The sequence below is a fragment of the Rhodnius prolixus genome, unplaced genomic scaffold (genome assembly GCF_049639745.1).
Source record: "Rhodnius prolixus isolate KJV_2025 unplaced genomic scaffold, Rpr scaffold_2, whole genome shotgun sequence".
In the NCBI taxonomy this organism is placed as follows: domain Eukaryota; kingdom Metazoa; phylum Arthropoda; class Insecta; order Hemiptera; family Reduviidae; genus Rhodnius; species Rhodnius prolixus.
This window is the reverse complement of record NW_027411592.1, coordinates 60,470,372-60,485,401: the sequence shown is the minus strand read 5'-3', so window position 1 is coordinate 60,485,401 and position 15,030 is coordinate 60,470,372. Positions and strand designations below refer to the sequence as shown.

Genomic DNA, 15,030 nt, shown 5'->3' with positions numbered 1-15,030 from the left:
CTAGGTTGGAATAGCAGGCTTTGCAAATGGTATCTATGTACATTTTATACTTTTTGTTTTAAATTTCATAATTTAGTATGATTAATTTCTTTTAAAAACTAGTTTAAAATACATATTAAAAATATTTTTATTTAAAATATTTTGTTAAATATATTATTTTTATTCATGGCGCACACAGGGTTAGAAATCAACTTTGATCAAGGCACCGACCTTATTTATTTTCTCGTCCCCCCTAGCCCTTAGCAAGTCACTTAAGAAGAGTTCCTACCTGTTTTTGTTTTATGTTATAGAGAAGTAAATATATCTTTTAAAATAATGTGTAAAAGTTATATATTAATGATAATTAAACTGTTTTTTATTAAGAATATGGACTAGTATTAAGTTCATTTTATTCTATACTGGTATTTTTATTTTTTACATAGAGAAACAAAAAAAGTGTTCTATTTCGTTCATCATGGACGGTAAGTGGACAAAAAGATTTCAAGTTATTCATCCATTATTCTAAGCATTTTAAGAAATACAGCTTTATTTATAGCAAGTTTTCTTATAAATAGATGACGAATCATTTGATACAGATAATGTTAGTGGAGAATGCATTAAAGTAAAAATCCATGTTGCAGGAACTGGTAAGTAAGCCTTTTTAAAATTTTATTCATTAAACTTAAGTAATTTTTTTTATAACATGCTTCGTCATTTTGTTCACTTAAATAAATTCTAAATATTACCTTAAACGATTGAACAGAAGGATTTTTCTTTTAAATATTGATTCCGTGAAAAGCATGTATTATTTTTCATTACAGAAATATGTTTTTTTATTGATTTTACAGTGTTGAATTATAATTTTTTATGTCATTTATAAGCAACAATTATTCATCGTTATTCATTTGTCTACTATGTTTTTAAATAGTTATTCTTGTAGAAACTATAAAACAATACGTAGTGAGGTTATGTGATATTTGAATTTTAGAAACTTCTAGAAAAATGGGTTTCTTTTAAATGTGAAAATTATTAGTACTATTTTTATGGTTTACATTGTAAAAATTTTACTTTTTATAGAAAATTTAAGCATTTTTGAGCGAAGTTACTTAGATGTCAGCTATAATTCTTCGAAATTTACTGGACATTCTTACCTACTTAACCAATCGAACAGAAATTCATGTTTTCTCATTTAGTTTTATTATTATTCTTTTATAGATTTTCGCTTAGTTTAAAAAATCAGCTGTTTTGGTTTTATAGTTGTAATGGAAAAACCTAATTCTAACCTAAAGTGTAATTCGTTGTGTTAACGATTTTTAGCTTTTAAAATATACGGATAGAAAAAATGTAATCATAGTAAGTATTAATGTAATTATTTGCAGTTTATTTTTAAAAATGACGTAATTTAAGTTAAGTTTAGTACTTCTAGTGTGTTAGATAGATGAATTAACGTTTTAAATTGCTTTTTGAAGAGGATATGAACAAATTATACTCTCATGCCTTGTCCATTTTCACAAAAAAAAAAAAATTTTGTATGAGAAGTAAAAACACTTATTTTTCTGTGTTCGGGGCTAATTTTACTCCTGGCAATTTTTAACGCTAGATGTAAATTACAATCAGGAAATAGCTATTCCATTATTTTTTAAGAAAATTAAAGGTTTTTTTTTCTTTCTTTTTTTTAAAAGGACTTTATAACCTCTTGATGAACAAAATATAGATAAATTTTACTAAGAAATAATTGTGTGGGTATGCAAGTCATTATAGATTAGATTTCACTTAGACGAAGTGTTTTTTTTTTTGTATACACAGTAGCTAGAAGAGGCTTTTACAGTACTTTATTTAAAAAAAAAAATTATTGAAATGTGTCTAACTAAGTTCAGTGTTGAAATTGGTATCAAATCAGTTTCACATCAATATATTATATATTTTTTTAATGAAGCCCAGAGCATTGATGTTTTTTAAATACTGAAATACCGATTGTTTTGTTATTGGATTGTTTGAAATTATGTATAACTAAGGTATACATCGGTGCTTAAGGCTATTTCTGTTCTAATAATTGTACATCTTGTCATTTAAAGTAGTTAATTTCCTTAAAGAAGGATTTATTAATCTGATAAATCCGAAAGAAATAATTGCTACAAGTCTTTGAATAGTTATTATTTATTGGTTTTGTTTAAATCTTAAGAAACATCACCAGTTTAAACGATGTTTGTTTGTTGTTGTTTTTTTTATAGAAAAAACAAAAACTAATTTTTAATTTAAAATGTTAGATTTGCTGCTACTCGAATGTGTAATAGAGGTTTTACGTATTTTTTAATCATTGACATGTTTTGACTGGCTTAGTTCTGTGGAGAAAGCTTTACATTTCCAGTGGATTATTAGTTTTTGTATTGCCATTTATAACTAAGTTGATATATTTTGCAGGAAAATTCTTGAAAATTTATAAATATTTTGTTAATAATTTTGTCTAGAAATAAGTATAAGATGGTTGGAAGGAGATTACAATTTAAGCTAAATCTTAAGAGATTTAAAGTAACTTACAAGGGAGATGTTTACGCCATGTTTAATAAGAATAAGATAGTGTATTTAAGTGAGATAGAGGTTTTCTTTGGATAATTTACTCAGTCAAAATCTCATCTACTGCTTGGTGAAAATGCTTGGGCTGTAATCAGTCCCCTTTATCCTGATAGAAATTTGGCATTGTTTCAGAATTAATTCCTTTCCATTATGTTGGTCTTACCAAATCAGATTTTCCTTCCTCTTGGATGGAAATCATAGCTGAAGACGACTTGTCCCGTTTCTGGGTCATCGCCCATGGATTTGTTACTTTAAATCGTAGAGTTAACGGCCATAATTTCTTTTTCTGCTTATTTACTATGTACAGCTGGTTGACAGCTCCAGTACCGCCATTTTATCTTTTACTTCAGCTTGTTGCCCTCTCTGGCTAGATATTCATTGTAATTAAAATCTGCTCTACATTTTAGACCTAGCTTTTTGAATAGCTCCAACATTGAAGTTTTATACTTGAGTTATGATCTGAAATAGCTACTAGGGGTTGTATTCATTCATCAGCAATAGTCTGCGATAAGAACTGATTCCAGATTGGGGTAGTTCCTGACTTGTGTACTTCTACCTTTTGTTACATTCTTTAAACAGCTGTCTATTATAATGTTTAAAAAGAAAGTGGGGCTCCAGATATCCAGGCTGTAATGGAAAAGGGATGGGAAGATGAATTCAGTTAAAGACAAAGTATCTTACTATTCAACCATGACAATGGACAGTTGATGAATCCTTCCACTTTAAAAAAGAATCCTGGTGCTGATAGGGATTCAGAATGCGTAATGATTTCCAATGAACACTGTCAAAGGCCTTGCTGCAAGATTGAAAAGCAAACGTACAGCTTCTTATTATATTCTACCTGGTCTCTAAATCAATACTCAACCTCTTCTTTTTTTATGAATTCTGCTATAATTTTATAGAGTAATTCCTCAAATGGTGGCCAACATTCCTATTATTTTCGTTTGTTGAGTGACGGTAGATGAAACCTCGTTATCGTGTAGTACATCCTGGTTTACGAGTTTCGGGAGATCTTTTGCAACAGGCTCCATTTATCATTTCAGCCAGCGTCTTTCTCTAACTTCATTTTTTTTTTAAGGTGAATTCTCTCTCTTTCTTTTCAATCTTTTCTTCTATTTTTTATCTTCTATAATCTTTTTCTAAGAAGAAGAAGTTTCTTAGTCTAAATGGTTCATCTTTCTTAATAACAAGTAGAAGCAGAACCACATGAGAGCACAAGCCCAGAGGAAAACCTCTGGACGTTCAAAATCGTGAGGTATAGTTAAAAAATACGTGGCTGCATCCTCTTAGATGGATAATATCAATTATTGCATCATTTCAACAAGTTTGTTACCCTTTATTTTGAACGATTCAAATTTCTTCATCGGTTTCTTTATTGGTTCATCAAGATTGTATGGAGTAAATTGTAATTTCACTCTGACATCTTCACTATCTTTGAATCAGATTCTGTATTGATGACACAGTACTCCTCACACAGTACACTCTTTGAGAAAGGATTTCTTTTCATATTCAATCAAACTTTTGTGAAATACGCAGGTATATTACAAGGACTTAGGTAGTGTTGATGAAGCTATTTAAAATTCTTAAACTCCTTGAACATGGGAGTCATTCACTTGTCTCTCCGGTGCATCTCTTAAGTTCCTTATCTTCACTTCTACTACGATATCTTGGCTTATTGAAGATCTTTTAAGAGTTTTGGATGTTTAACTGGCCACTTGGAAAAAGTGGTTTCCATCTTTTTTTGGTTAGAATCTTCCTTAAACTCTTGTTTTTTTTGTTTTCATCCTGATTGTTCTTCAAGACTTTGAACGAGTCAGACGACTTTAAGCGCTGGTCATATGGGGGGTTTTTCGGGTCATGAGGAAGTGGAGACGCTGATGGCTAAATCGGGAGTCCTCACTAGTCCCTCGAACCAAGTGTTTTGTCTTTCGAGAAAATTCATGGCAATCTTATCAGCATTTATTTTTTATAGATAAACTTTATGGGCTGTTGTCAGTCTAAAAGATTGATTGTCGTTGAGAGTTATTAATAAGATGCTTCCTTCACTTTTTAATTGTTCCTAAAAGTTTTTAAGAAAGGTGTCTACTTTGACTATATCAATTAATTTTATTACTAAGTACTTTATTTTCTCTTAATTTCAATAACTATTCCCACTTTATTATCATCACATACATTTCCATTAAAATGACATGGTAAAAAGAATAATTTAAAAATCTAGGAATTGAACAATGACCAATTTTTCAAAATAATAATTATTTTTGCTTTAAAAAAAAAAAATAGAGTTCTTTAAAGTAGTTTTATTATAATTTCTATTTAATGTTCAATTAGAGATAGATTCTAATCTTTTCTATTGACAATGTCTAAAAAATTAAAAACAAGTGTAAGTTAAATCTATCAATTGTTTTTAGATCTAGGTAGCATTGCCTTTTCTTTAAAGAAGCAGTGGCTCGCCATTTTGAAATTTAAAACATCCAAACATTCGTTTAAATACGGTTCGGTATTAATTTGCATAGTATTGTGCTTGTTTCTTTTTCTAATTACTATATCTGTGATAATCATAGTTAATATTTGTGTGTTAAGTTCTTATTTTTCGTAATAGTAATGTGTAAACAAACCTTTTCAAATGTTCCAGCTCATTGTATTAATAGTATGTATGATTTCTTATTCAAGTTTTTTGATTTAACAACAAAAAGGTGTCCCTAGTAGATTTGAGTTAAACTTTTTTGAAAAAAAAAATCGTATCTTTTGATCTAATTTTTGTGTGTTGATTAACATTTATTAGTCTTTTTTTTTTTTGTATTATTGTAGGTTATATTTTCATCTAAGTATGTACTGAACTTTAAAAAAGACTTAATACCTTCTGTTTGGGTTTGAAGTTAAGAATTTAGATTTGACTCCATTACTTTCTTTTGAAACAAGGAGATTTGCTTTTGATTTCATTTATTTCTTAAGTTTTTCGTATATTTTTTTGTTGTATATTTCCATCATTTTGTCTATTAAACAGCTGTTGTAGATTTATTAGCATCTGATATTCTATTTTATTTGTAGAGAATCTATTGTATCTTTGAATCATTATACATTATACTTAATAAGCTATGATCTGGTTCAGATTAATTTATAAAAGCTTCTTTCTTTTAAGACAGTTTAACCAAATTAGTTAGTTGTAAATGTATTTTTACAGAATGTTGTCATTGTACTAAGCTTCAAAAGTATATTTGGTTCACAATTCTCTGCATCCTTATTTGCTAAAGTGTTATTCAAGTCTTACTATTCATTAGCAACAAAGGAATTGTGATCCAGATTCTCCTTAGCTATTGTAAGGATACATTGATACATGATTCTATCAATCATGTATGGAGGAAGTCCCTACCAATCTAACCCTACTTTATTATAATTATGAGTTTTGTGGGTTACTGCAGGAATTTTTAAAATGGGTACTCTTCTAGCACACTTTTAGCAGTTCTATTGGTAGTAGACCCATTCTTCTGCTAGAGGTGCTCAGTTCTAGAGGTTTTTGTTTTTTACTTTCTTATGCCCATTGGTTATAAAAGCAGAAAGAAAGAAATGGATCCTGTTTTGCCAAGCGGGACTTCTTCCAATTCATCAACTAAGCTCAATTTCTTGCCCAGTTTAAATTGCCTCGTAGTTACTGAATGCTATCTTAATTCTATTGGATGTGGAGTTAATTGGAAACTGTCTTTTTTTTTTATTTATACTCAAACCTCATTATTTCTTTATCCTCAGTAGCCAATAAGTTTGACTTTCTTTGCAACTATCTGCTGTTGGTTTTGCTAGAACAATGTCTTCAGCGGACTGGAGGTTGTTGAGGTATGTTCCATTGATACTTATCCCATATTTATTCCATGCTACGTTTATGTTCGACTTCTTCCATGCTACGTTTATGTTCGACTTCTTCCATGCTAAGTTTATGTTCAACTTCTTCCATGCTATGTTTATGTTCGACTTCTTCCTATGGTATTATGGGATTGCCTGATTAATACCTTTTCTTTAAATGGCCTCAAATTGTTGGACATTCATAATTTTTTCTATCATTTTTTTTTTTTCGAATTTCTGATTGCTTAGCGTCCAGTTCTTTTTATCGTTAGTGATTTTTGAAATCTCATACTCAACTTTTCAGGAATTTATCTATTTTTGTTAACTTTCTTGAACGCTGCAGATGTCCCATTATGTGTCACTTATATGTTATTGTAGTTTTTTTGATTGTTTTTATTAATTTTTTATTTATTAAGTTGGTTACTAAGTTTGTTTGTTAAGTTCGGAGATGTTCTGGGTACTACAGATACAGTTCAGTCCTCTACCTCTTCTCTAAACTTACTTCCATTACTAGAAATGTTTTCATCCCAATTTTTTTTGATGGCATTTCCGTTAGGGTGGTTTTAGAAATATGTATAATACCCTTGGTACATTCCTAGATTACCTGTTGAGAACATCATCGCCACGAATACCTATCTGTGTTTTTCTGGCCAAGGTTTTTTCTAATTCTGTTCTTCAAGTACCACCTAAGAGGGGGGTTTCATTTTACAAATTCTCGTAAAACTCTCCGATTTTTGTTCAAAACATATTAATCATATTCTCAACATTATAAGTTTTAGAAAAACGTGCATTTTATTGAAATGATTATTTTAGTTTTTAGGGTAATCGTTTTATGTTGTAATTTATGTGTCATCTCTGGGGGTCCAAAACAAAAAAAAAAAAAGCTGTTCGTACAAATTGATCTGTAATTGGAAGAGTATAGTCTAGCCCAGGGGTCCCCAAACGTTTTACACGGGGGGGGCCACCAGTTCACTGTCCCTCAGACCGTTGGAGGGCCGGACTATAAAACAAACTAGTTTAAAGTAAAAAACGGGAACAAATAGAATATTTCAAATAAAGAGCAAGTAAATTTAAATCACCAAACTGCCCAGTATTTCTATGGGAATTATGGACCTGTTTTTGGTTAATGAGATGGTCCAATGTCCCGGTTTAGTTATAGTGCCTTTCTTCCTATTTCTGGCTGTTATTTTTACACTGTTATCGGAGCCGTGACGCGTGCGTCGCCGGCTGAGGGGGCCGCATGTGGCCCGTGGGCCATAGTTTGTGGACCTCTGGTCTAATCAGTTTAACTCGAAACACGTTAAGTCGCAGGGAGTACAGAATTTGCTATCTGATTTAGGCCAACCATTCTAGAGGGCCTAGAATTTAGGCTTTTATAAGAAAAAAAAAAAAATAAGACAACATGAAGTTGACCATATTTACTGCTGATTATGCTTCTTTTTTTTTTTTACACTTTCTTGAAAACAGCAGCTACGATTTCCTTTTAAAATTTTCGCAGGAAGTGTCCATTAAGAAGGGCACTTCTGGGTTGGAAGTGGGTTCTGACCAATTTTACCACCTTCCTGAATGGTCTTGTCCAGTGTTCACTCCAGTATTTTGTTTGTTCTCCTCCAATTTATGTAAAACTCAAAACATGTTTAGGGTATGTGTAGAAAACACGATATCCAAACTTGGACATGAATACAATAGTTCCGCTTATCTGTCGAGAGAAAAGATATGTAGCTTTTTTTAAACAGTGGCACTTGTTCTGGAATATTCTGGAAGCTAGAAGAAGTGCGGCTATTCGTTGCATCTTCGGGGGGAGTGGTAGCATACTGGGCAAGACTGGTTGGTTACCTTCCGCGACTGTTATACCACTGGTTAGGTGTACAGTCAGCTGTCTCTCTCTTCTGTACGTCAGTAGTAATCCTGCAGAGTTACACCATGTTACCTACCGTAATGTACCAATTCTAACCGCCTGGAGCAGCAGGAAAACTGATGTTTTTTCCATTTTGTTTTTTTGTTTCACTTAGTGAGAGATTAGTCGTGTTGAAATAAAGCAAAAAACAATAACTACCAAAATATCGAGTAAATCAATACAATAATAAAGCAAATGCGATGAAGTTTCCTTTGTGTTGGATGTACTTCAACAAATGGAATAGTCATAAAGTTTGGGATGTGTTTAACAGTAAGTTGTTTCCCTTTACATTTTAGCTTTTAGTTTCTTTCTAGGGAGATCAATTTATTTAGGCTATCCTTTATTTTTGAGGGGATAATCTTGTTGCGTCCATACACAAAAATTGGTTGACTTATTCTCATACGCAGTATCAGTATCATAGCATTATCTGCTTATTGTTGGCTTAAAATATGTTTTCTTCCCCTTAAAAGACGTTTTTCTTTCTTCTGCCCTGCTTTGTAGATTTCAAAAATACTTGTTCGGGAAAACTAAAGATTATTTTTCTTTTTTGCATTTTAGTCAATACTTAGTGGCACATCTAAAGGGGATGTAATCACACTCGTCCCGAAATTAGATGGAACAAATACATTTTCCAATTATATATAATAAAAAATATTATTGTGCATTATATATTTTATAAAGGAAATGAAGTTTGTGATTGCTCTTTCTTACTAAAGATGTAGGACTCTCCTAGGTGAATCCATCTCTTGCCTGCATTTTCAAATATAATCCTCTAGTCTACACATTTGGGGGTAAGTGGTAGGATTAGATTAAGATTCTGTAGGGGTTGTCCAGCCAGCTGTGTCAACCCGACCAAGGGGAGTTCTTGTTCTAGCACATTCTAAAGTGGAGTTCAAATTCTTCTCCAGTTTTGGTCTAAGTTGAGTCTTGGTTAAAGGACTTCTGGATTTAGTGGAATTTCTGGGGAAAGCTTGAAGGCCTTATGTCTCCAAACAGCTGATCTTCCAGCTCCTCAAAACAGCTGATCCTCCAGCTATCTCAATACTGTTCTAAATTGGTACTTTCTTTTTTCTTCTTCTTCTTTGTCTAAGCTCATCCGAATGGCCATTTCGACCGTACTGGAATATTATAGTAGTTAACACGAGAAGCTACGAGTATAGAACTTATTCGCCTACCTCTGCCAGTTATGGTGGGTCCTGAATTAGGTTGGCCTTTTTTTAAAAAAACTCATCATGCTGTCAAAATGTATGCTGCACCATTGTGTGGGTACTTTGGGAATCCTCCAGGACCAGGTCGGCTGCCGTGTCTCCATTACCTCTTACATCCTGAATGCCCATGCTCTCGGACAATATATGTACCAAGATATTTTGGCTGATCAAAACTATAACTGTTCAATTAACAAATATTTGAGACTTAATAGTCCCCAAATAGAGCTGCCTGGATTTTTCTAAGAAAATCACGGCTCTTAAATTGATTGTCCTTCCTTTAATAATCTCTGCAGCAGAATGATATTGGGATTAGCTTGGTCTAGAAAGACTTAGGTTGCTAGTTTTTTCCTCGGCTTACCTCTAGATATTCCTTGGTTTAGCCCTGCAATTGGGCTTGCATTTTCTGTTCTTAAAGCTGAACCCAAGAATCTTTAAGAATCATGCGTAATTACTCAACAATTTTAAGGCATTTACGAGTAATTCATAATTGTTGTTCATTGTTTTTGGTGACTGATTCATAGTTCCAATAGGATGAAAAAATAATTGCCATTTCAGTCGAGTAAAATTTATTTTGCCGAGCGTTCGACCTAGGGACTAGGTCATCTTCAGGGCTAGTTTATAAAGTAATATTTTTACATTACAAGGTTGGTGTGTCTTCTGTCTTGTCTGTTCATGGACTGAGTATGATTGGTCTGCTAATTAGCATATATTTGGGACTTAGGTTGCTAGTTTTCCTTGGCTTAGCTCTAGATATTCCTTGGTTTAGCCTTGCAATTTGGCTTGTATTTTCTGTCCTTAAAACTGTCTCAAGAATCTTTCGAGTCATGCGAAATTACTTAAAACGTTGCCTTAATTATTTTGTAACTCTGTTTTTTTTTTTTTAACTTACAATTAAGAAAATGAAACGTGTTATATCCAAAATGGAATGAATAATTTTAATTGAGAAAAAATGAAGCCACTGGTTTCACAAACTTACTTGCTTTTCACTAAAAGTTTCCTTTTTATAATAAAGTTTATCGTCTGTGTCCTCCATTAATATAATTAATGGAGATCAATTATTTTGTTAGAATTCCAATTTTGGGCAAAATCGGCCCCACCCCCCAAAAAAATAAGAGGAAATAGATTTTACTCATTTCAGAGGATGGGGGGAACACAGAAATGTCAAGTTATGCGTTATGTATGGATCCTGTAACTTATATATATCAATAAGGGACTCAATGAATCACATAAAATTAGAAGTTTCGAAAAAAACAATTTCTGAGCCGGAAGTATAATTACATTTTTAACTTTTCCTGCATTTTCTAAGAATTTCCCGATATTCAAATGAATATCACAGTGAAACGTTTATTAATGTAATTTTTCTAGTTAAATTCTTTTTTTTTGGCCAGTTTTTGGAGAGTAAAGATCGTGGACCATTTTCAAAATTTAATTTTCGTATTTGGATGAAAATGTATTAGTTAAATCCTGGAGGAAGTAGAGGGCGTGTATTTCCACCAGATTTTGGTCTATTTTATTTATTTATGGTAGAATTACCGTTTTTATAGCCACACACACGTTATGTACAAGAAGCTAAATTTAGAATGAACACGACTGCAACACTTCCTCTTCTTTATAGACAGTTAGAAAATAATTCGAAGGTTGGCAACACTGTTGACGTGCATATATTGTTGTGCGTATCCATACAAGTTTGATAGTGTCGGGTATATCTTGTGGGGACGATTTTAGTCGTCCGTGCCCGCATGTGTGACAATGATGATGGTGATTGTCTTTGAACATTATAAACCTACGAAGAAAGAGAAGAGGATATGCGCCGCCGTTCTCTTTAGATGGGGAGGCTGTGTGTTTACTGTATCTTTTGTAACTTGACTGTACCCCGCAGTTGTTGGAGGGGAGGTGCGCGAAGAGGAGAATAGACGGAGCAGCCAGAGGGCGCGACCCGGGTTCTTCTCTCTCTCCCTCTCTGATACTTGCTTGGCTGACTGTACCCACGGGGAGAGCAATATGGCCGCCATCAGCCCTCTTCTGCATCTTCGCGCCACTATCCGTTCTACTACTTCCTCTGGTCGCCCCGCCCTTCCTACTACCACCAAAAAGAAGTTCGTTTTTTTGAACACTTCTCTTCCCCGTTGCTCTATTGCTGCAACCATCTTTGGGGCTCTCTCTGTTCCCGTATCTTCAGGACAACCCTCCTTATTTCTACCAGCTTGCTGTCTTCGGTTCTTCCCTACCCATACTACTTACAACCCTTCCTGCATTTCCATCCCTCTTTAAACTATCTTAATAGAGTATAAATCACTATTTTCTTTTCTTTTCTAGGCTCATTCCTCTAGTTCTTCTACCATTTTTAAATTTTTCTTTCAATCCTTCCACGCTTCTGACATAATCTCCTTCACAAACATAAACGACTTTCTCTCCAATTCCAATGCTCCAGATATGGACACATATTTTCTACAAACTAGCAATAGTTACTTACCCTACTGTTTTTAGAATCCGGTGGAACAGTTTGAATCGTCCAAAAAAGTGCACGAAAAAAGAGTAACGTTGAAAAACATTCAACTTTGACAATTTTTTTTTGTTTTTCTCTTTTTCTATAAAATGTAAAATCCTAAAATTTTCTTTAAAAAATATAAGGCAAATATCCTCCTTTATAACTTTTATCAAACTGAAGAAACTTCTTCTCTTGACGCTTTCTACAGGCCCCTTCATTTGGAAGAGGAACAATAATTTCTGATGAACTCAGCAGTTGGAAACATTTCAGAGAATATAGTGTGATGCTGGAGGCGCCACGGTAGCCGAGCGGTTAGATGCGAGACCCGCAAAGCTAAGATGTATTGTTGGTTTAGTGGGTTCGATTCCCTCGGTCTAGGCCTTGGATTTTATTTAATGTTTAATATGAGAAATTTATAGTAAAGTATGTTAGGCGGTTAAGAGGCGACACCCGCAATGCTAAGATGTATTGCTGGTTTAGTGGGTTCGATTCTTCCGGTCTAGGTCTTGGATTTTATTTAATGGTTAATATGAGAAATTTGTAGTAAAGTATGTTAGGCGGTTAAGAGACTAGACCCGCAATGCTAAGATGTATTGTTGGTTAGTGGGGTTCGATTCCCAGTGTGTAGGTCTTGGATTTTATTTAATGGTTAATATGAGAAATTTATAGTAAACTAAGTTAGGCGGTTAAGAGACTAGACCCGCAATGCTAAGATGTATTGTTGGTTTAGTGGGTTCGATTCTACTGGTCTAGGCCTTGGATTTTATTTAATGGTTAATAAAAGAAATTTACAGTACAGTATGTTTGTTAGTCGCCTCCGTCCACGACACCTATTTGGTAGTTGGACGTTAAGCCCTACCTGAAAAAATAGGCGATTACTTTACCTGGTGTGATGCTGGGTAGCAAGCGATCTCTCTTCCGTGTTTCCATCTACAATGAACGTCTATAATTCATCTTAAATTCATCCATTTTGCTGGTCTAATAAATCCTAAATTTCTTGGAGATTTTTATTACGTCAGTTGTAAGAGAAATATTTGAAACGAGGCATTTTAGTAATTTTTGTTTTTTTTACCATATTAACATATTTTTTTTAAATTATTATTTTGAAGCAATAACTTATTCACTAAACGATTTCATCATTGTAAATATTAATGAGTTTTACACTAATGAATGGAGAGACAGAAGTTGTGTGGAAAAGCGGGGTTGTTGAATGATTGCTATTTTAATGAATGAAGTGGCTGCAATTTGATATATTCGATATTCATCAGTTTTCGTATCGATATCATTACCTAGTTTAATGCTGTAATCAATTATTTTTTGTTTCTATAAATCAGTTGGTAGTACTGCGTTTGCGTAAAGGATTTCGGATAAATAGAGAACAATTTTTTGTCAGTAATAATGATAAAAACTTTATTGCTTACAGCAGTATACTGTTGTTATGAGCGTTTACTTCTAAAGTCAATTCTAGTCCTGCGTGGACATAATTTTTACCGTCTCTTCAAATTCTCTTGGTTTTCGTTGAACTTTTCATACCCATTGAGGCCTAACACATTTATTTCTTGTAAAAAAAAAAAAATCTATTTAAGGCCCCCCCCTTGGTTAAAAACTAAGGTGATAAGAAGTTAGTCTTCCACATCTTCTGGAGGGGGCCTAATTCAAGTAAGACAGACCTGTAACTTTATAGAAATTTTTTTTTTTAAAGACTTTACGAAATCCACCGTTGGAACTTATATAAACTCTTCTCAAAAATTAAGTTGGCGGACATTTTTTTTTTTGGAGGGGGTTACAAAATTTTTTAAAAAAAATTTGTCTTCAATTTCCCCATCCTCAACGTTTCGATAAGTTTTACTTGTCATCATTAGGGAATTTTTACAAAAAATTTATGCAAAAACTAATTTAGACCACACTAAATAATCTTTTAATTTTATGTTTTGATTTTCTTTAGTTTTTCCATACTTGAAATCGCTTGGAGATGCCCGGAAAACCTTGATAAAGGGGGGGGAAGGCCTTAGTTTTCTTGTTAGTCGTAAAAAGAAAATGCTTATTGGAAGTTTAGTAAAGGGAAAATTTGAAAATAGGTTCAACTATTTTTCTCGAGTAAAGTTTTATTATTCTAAAGTTTTTCTCGAATACTTTAATTCCTTTTTCTTTTCTTTTTTTCATAGAACTTAATTTACGAAGTTACGTTCCATTTCTCTGAAGTTCCAATCAAGTACATTGTACGATACTTAATAACTTACACCAGTGATTTTCAACCAATGTGCGCGTGCCGCGATAGTTTTGAAGTGTGCTGCCCAAATTTTAGAGAAATGCATACAATAAAAATGATCAAAAAACATCAAGCTCTAATTTCTCATTAAAAAGTATTCTTATTATTAACTTGTAATTAATCCCTTACTAAACAGTGTACTGTTGTTTTTGTAGTACAGGGTGGAGCAAAAAGTATGAACCGGTTTTACAGGGATGTAAAACAAAAACAATTCAACTTACAGAAATTATGTTTATGTTGTTTAATTCAGTACAGAATCTAGTTTTTTACATTAAGTTTGAAAGATGATATCACGTAGGTGGCGGCCGTCAGCCGCGATGCACTCTTGAAGGCGAATTCTGAAGTTTTCAACCGCTCTTCTGCCATTTCGATTGGGTATTGCCGTAACTTCCTCTCTGATTCTGTTCTTTATGGAGGTACATAAAGGAAAAAGTTTTTAAACATCGTCCACATACCCAGGAAGAACTTAAGGACAGAATCAGAGAGGAAGTTACGGCAATACCCAATCGAAATGTGCATAGTGCTGCACGAGACCGAAACGAGGCGAGACTTTTTGCAGTCTCGATCTCGGTCTCGGTCTCAGTTGCTCAAGTCTCGTCTCGGTCTCGGTTTTTTGAATTTTTTTTTAAGTATTATAAATGGTTTGCTATTAATAATCTTTTCAAAAAATGTTATTATTTTCTAATAATTATTTTAATTTATATATTGGTATTGATATAAAGAAAAAAAAATCTGTGTAAAAGAAGACAACTACTTACACTTCAATGCATCATATGTTACT

At 33.1% G+C, this 15,030-nt stretch overlaps 1 protein-coding gene across 4 annotated transcripts in view; it reads left to right on the top strand.

The window, feature by feature from the left end:
• The first annotated feature begins 278 nt into the window (after positions 1 to 278).
• LOC141450082 (serine/threonine-protein phosphatase 4 regulatory subunit 1-like) overlaps positions 279 to 15,030 on the top strand; it is a 187,441-nt gene continuing 172,689 nt past the window's right edge. Inside the window, exons 1-3 of one of the 4 annotated variants that reach the window (XM_074120123.1) lie at positions 279 to 294; positions 423 to 461; positions 555 to 626. In XM_074120123.1, coding sequence (XP_073976224.1) covers positions 455 to 461; positions 555 to 626 — 79 coding nt within the window. In that variant the 5' untranslated portion in view covers positions 279 to 294; positions 423 to 454. Of the gene's footprint in view, positions 295 to 422; positions 462 to 554; positions 627 to 1,315; positions 1,333 to 5,139; positions 5,201 to 8,304; positions 8,555 to 15,030 lie in introns of those variants that run through there. The other 3 variants (XM_074120128.1, XM_074120125.1, XM_074120124.1) reach the window with 3 other exon arrangements.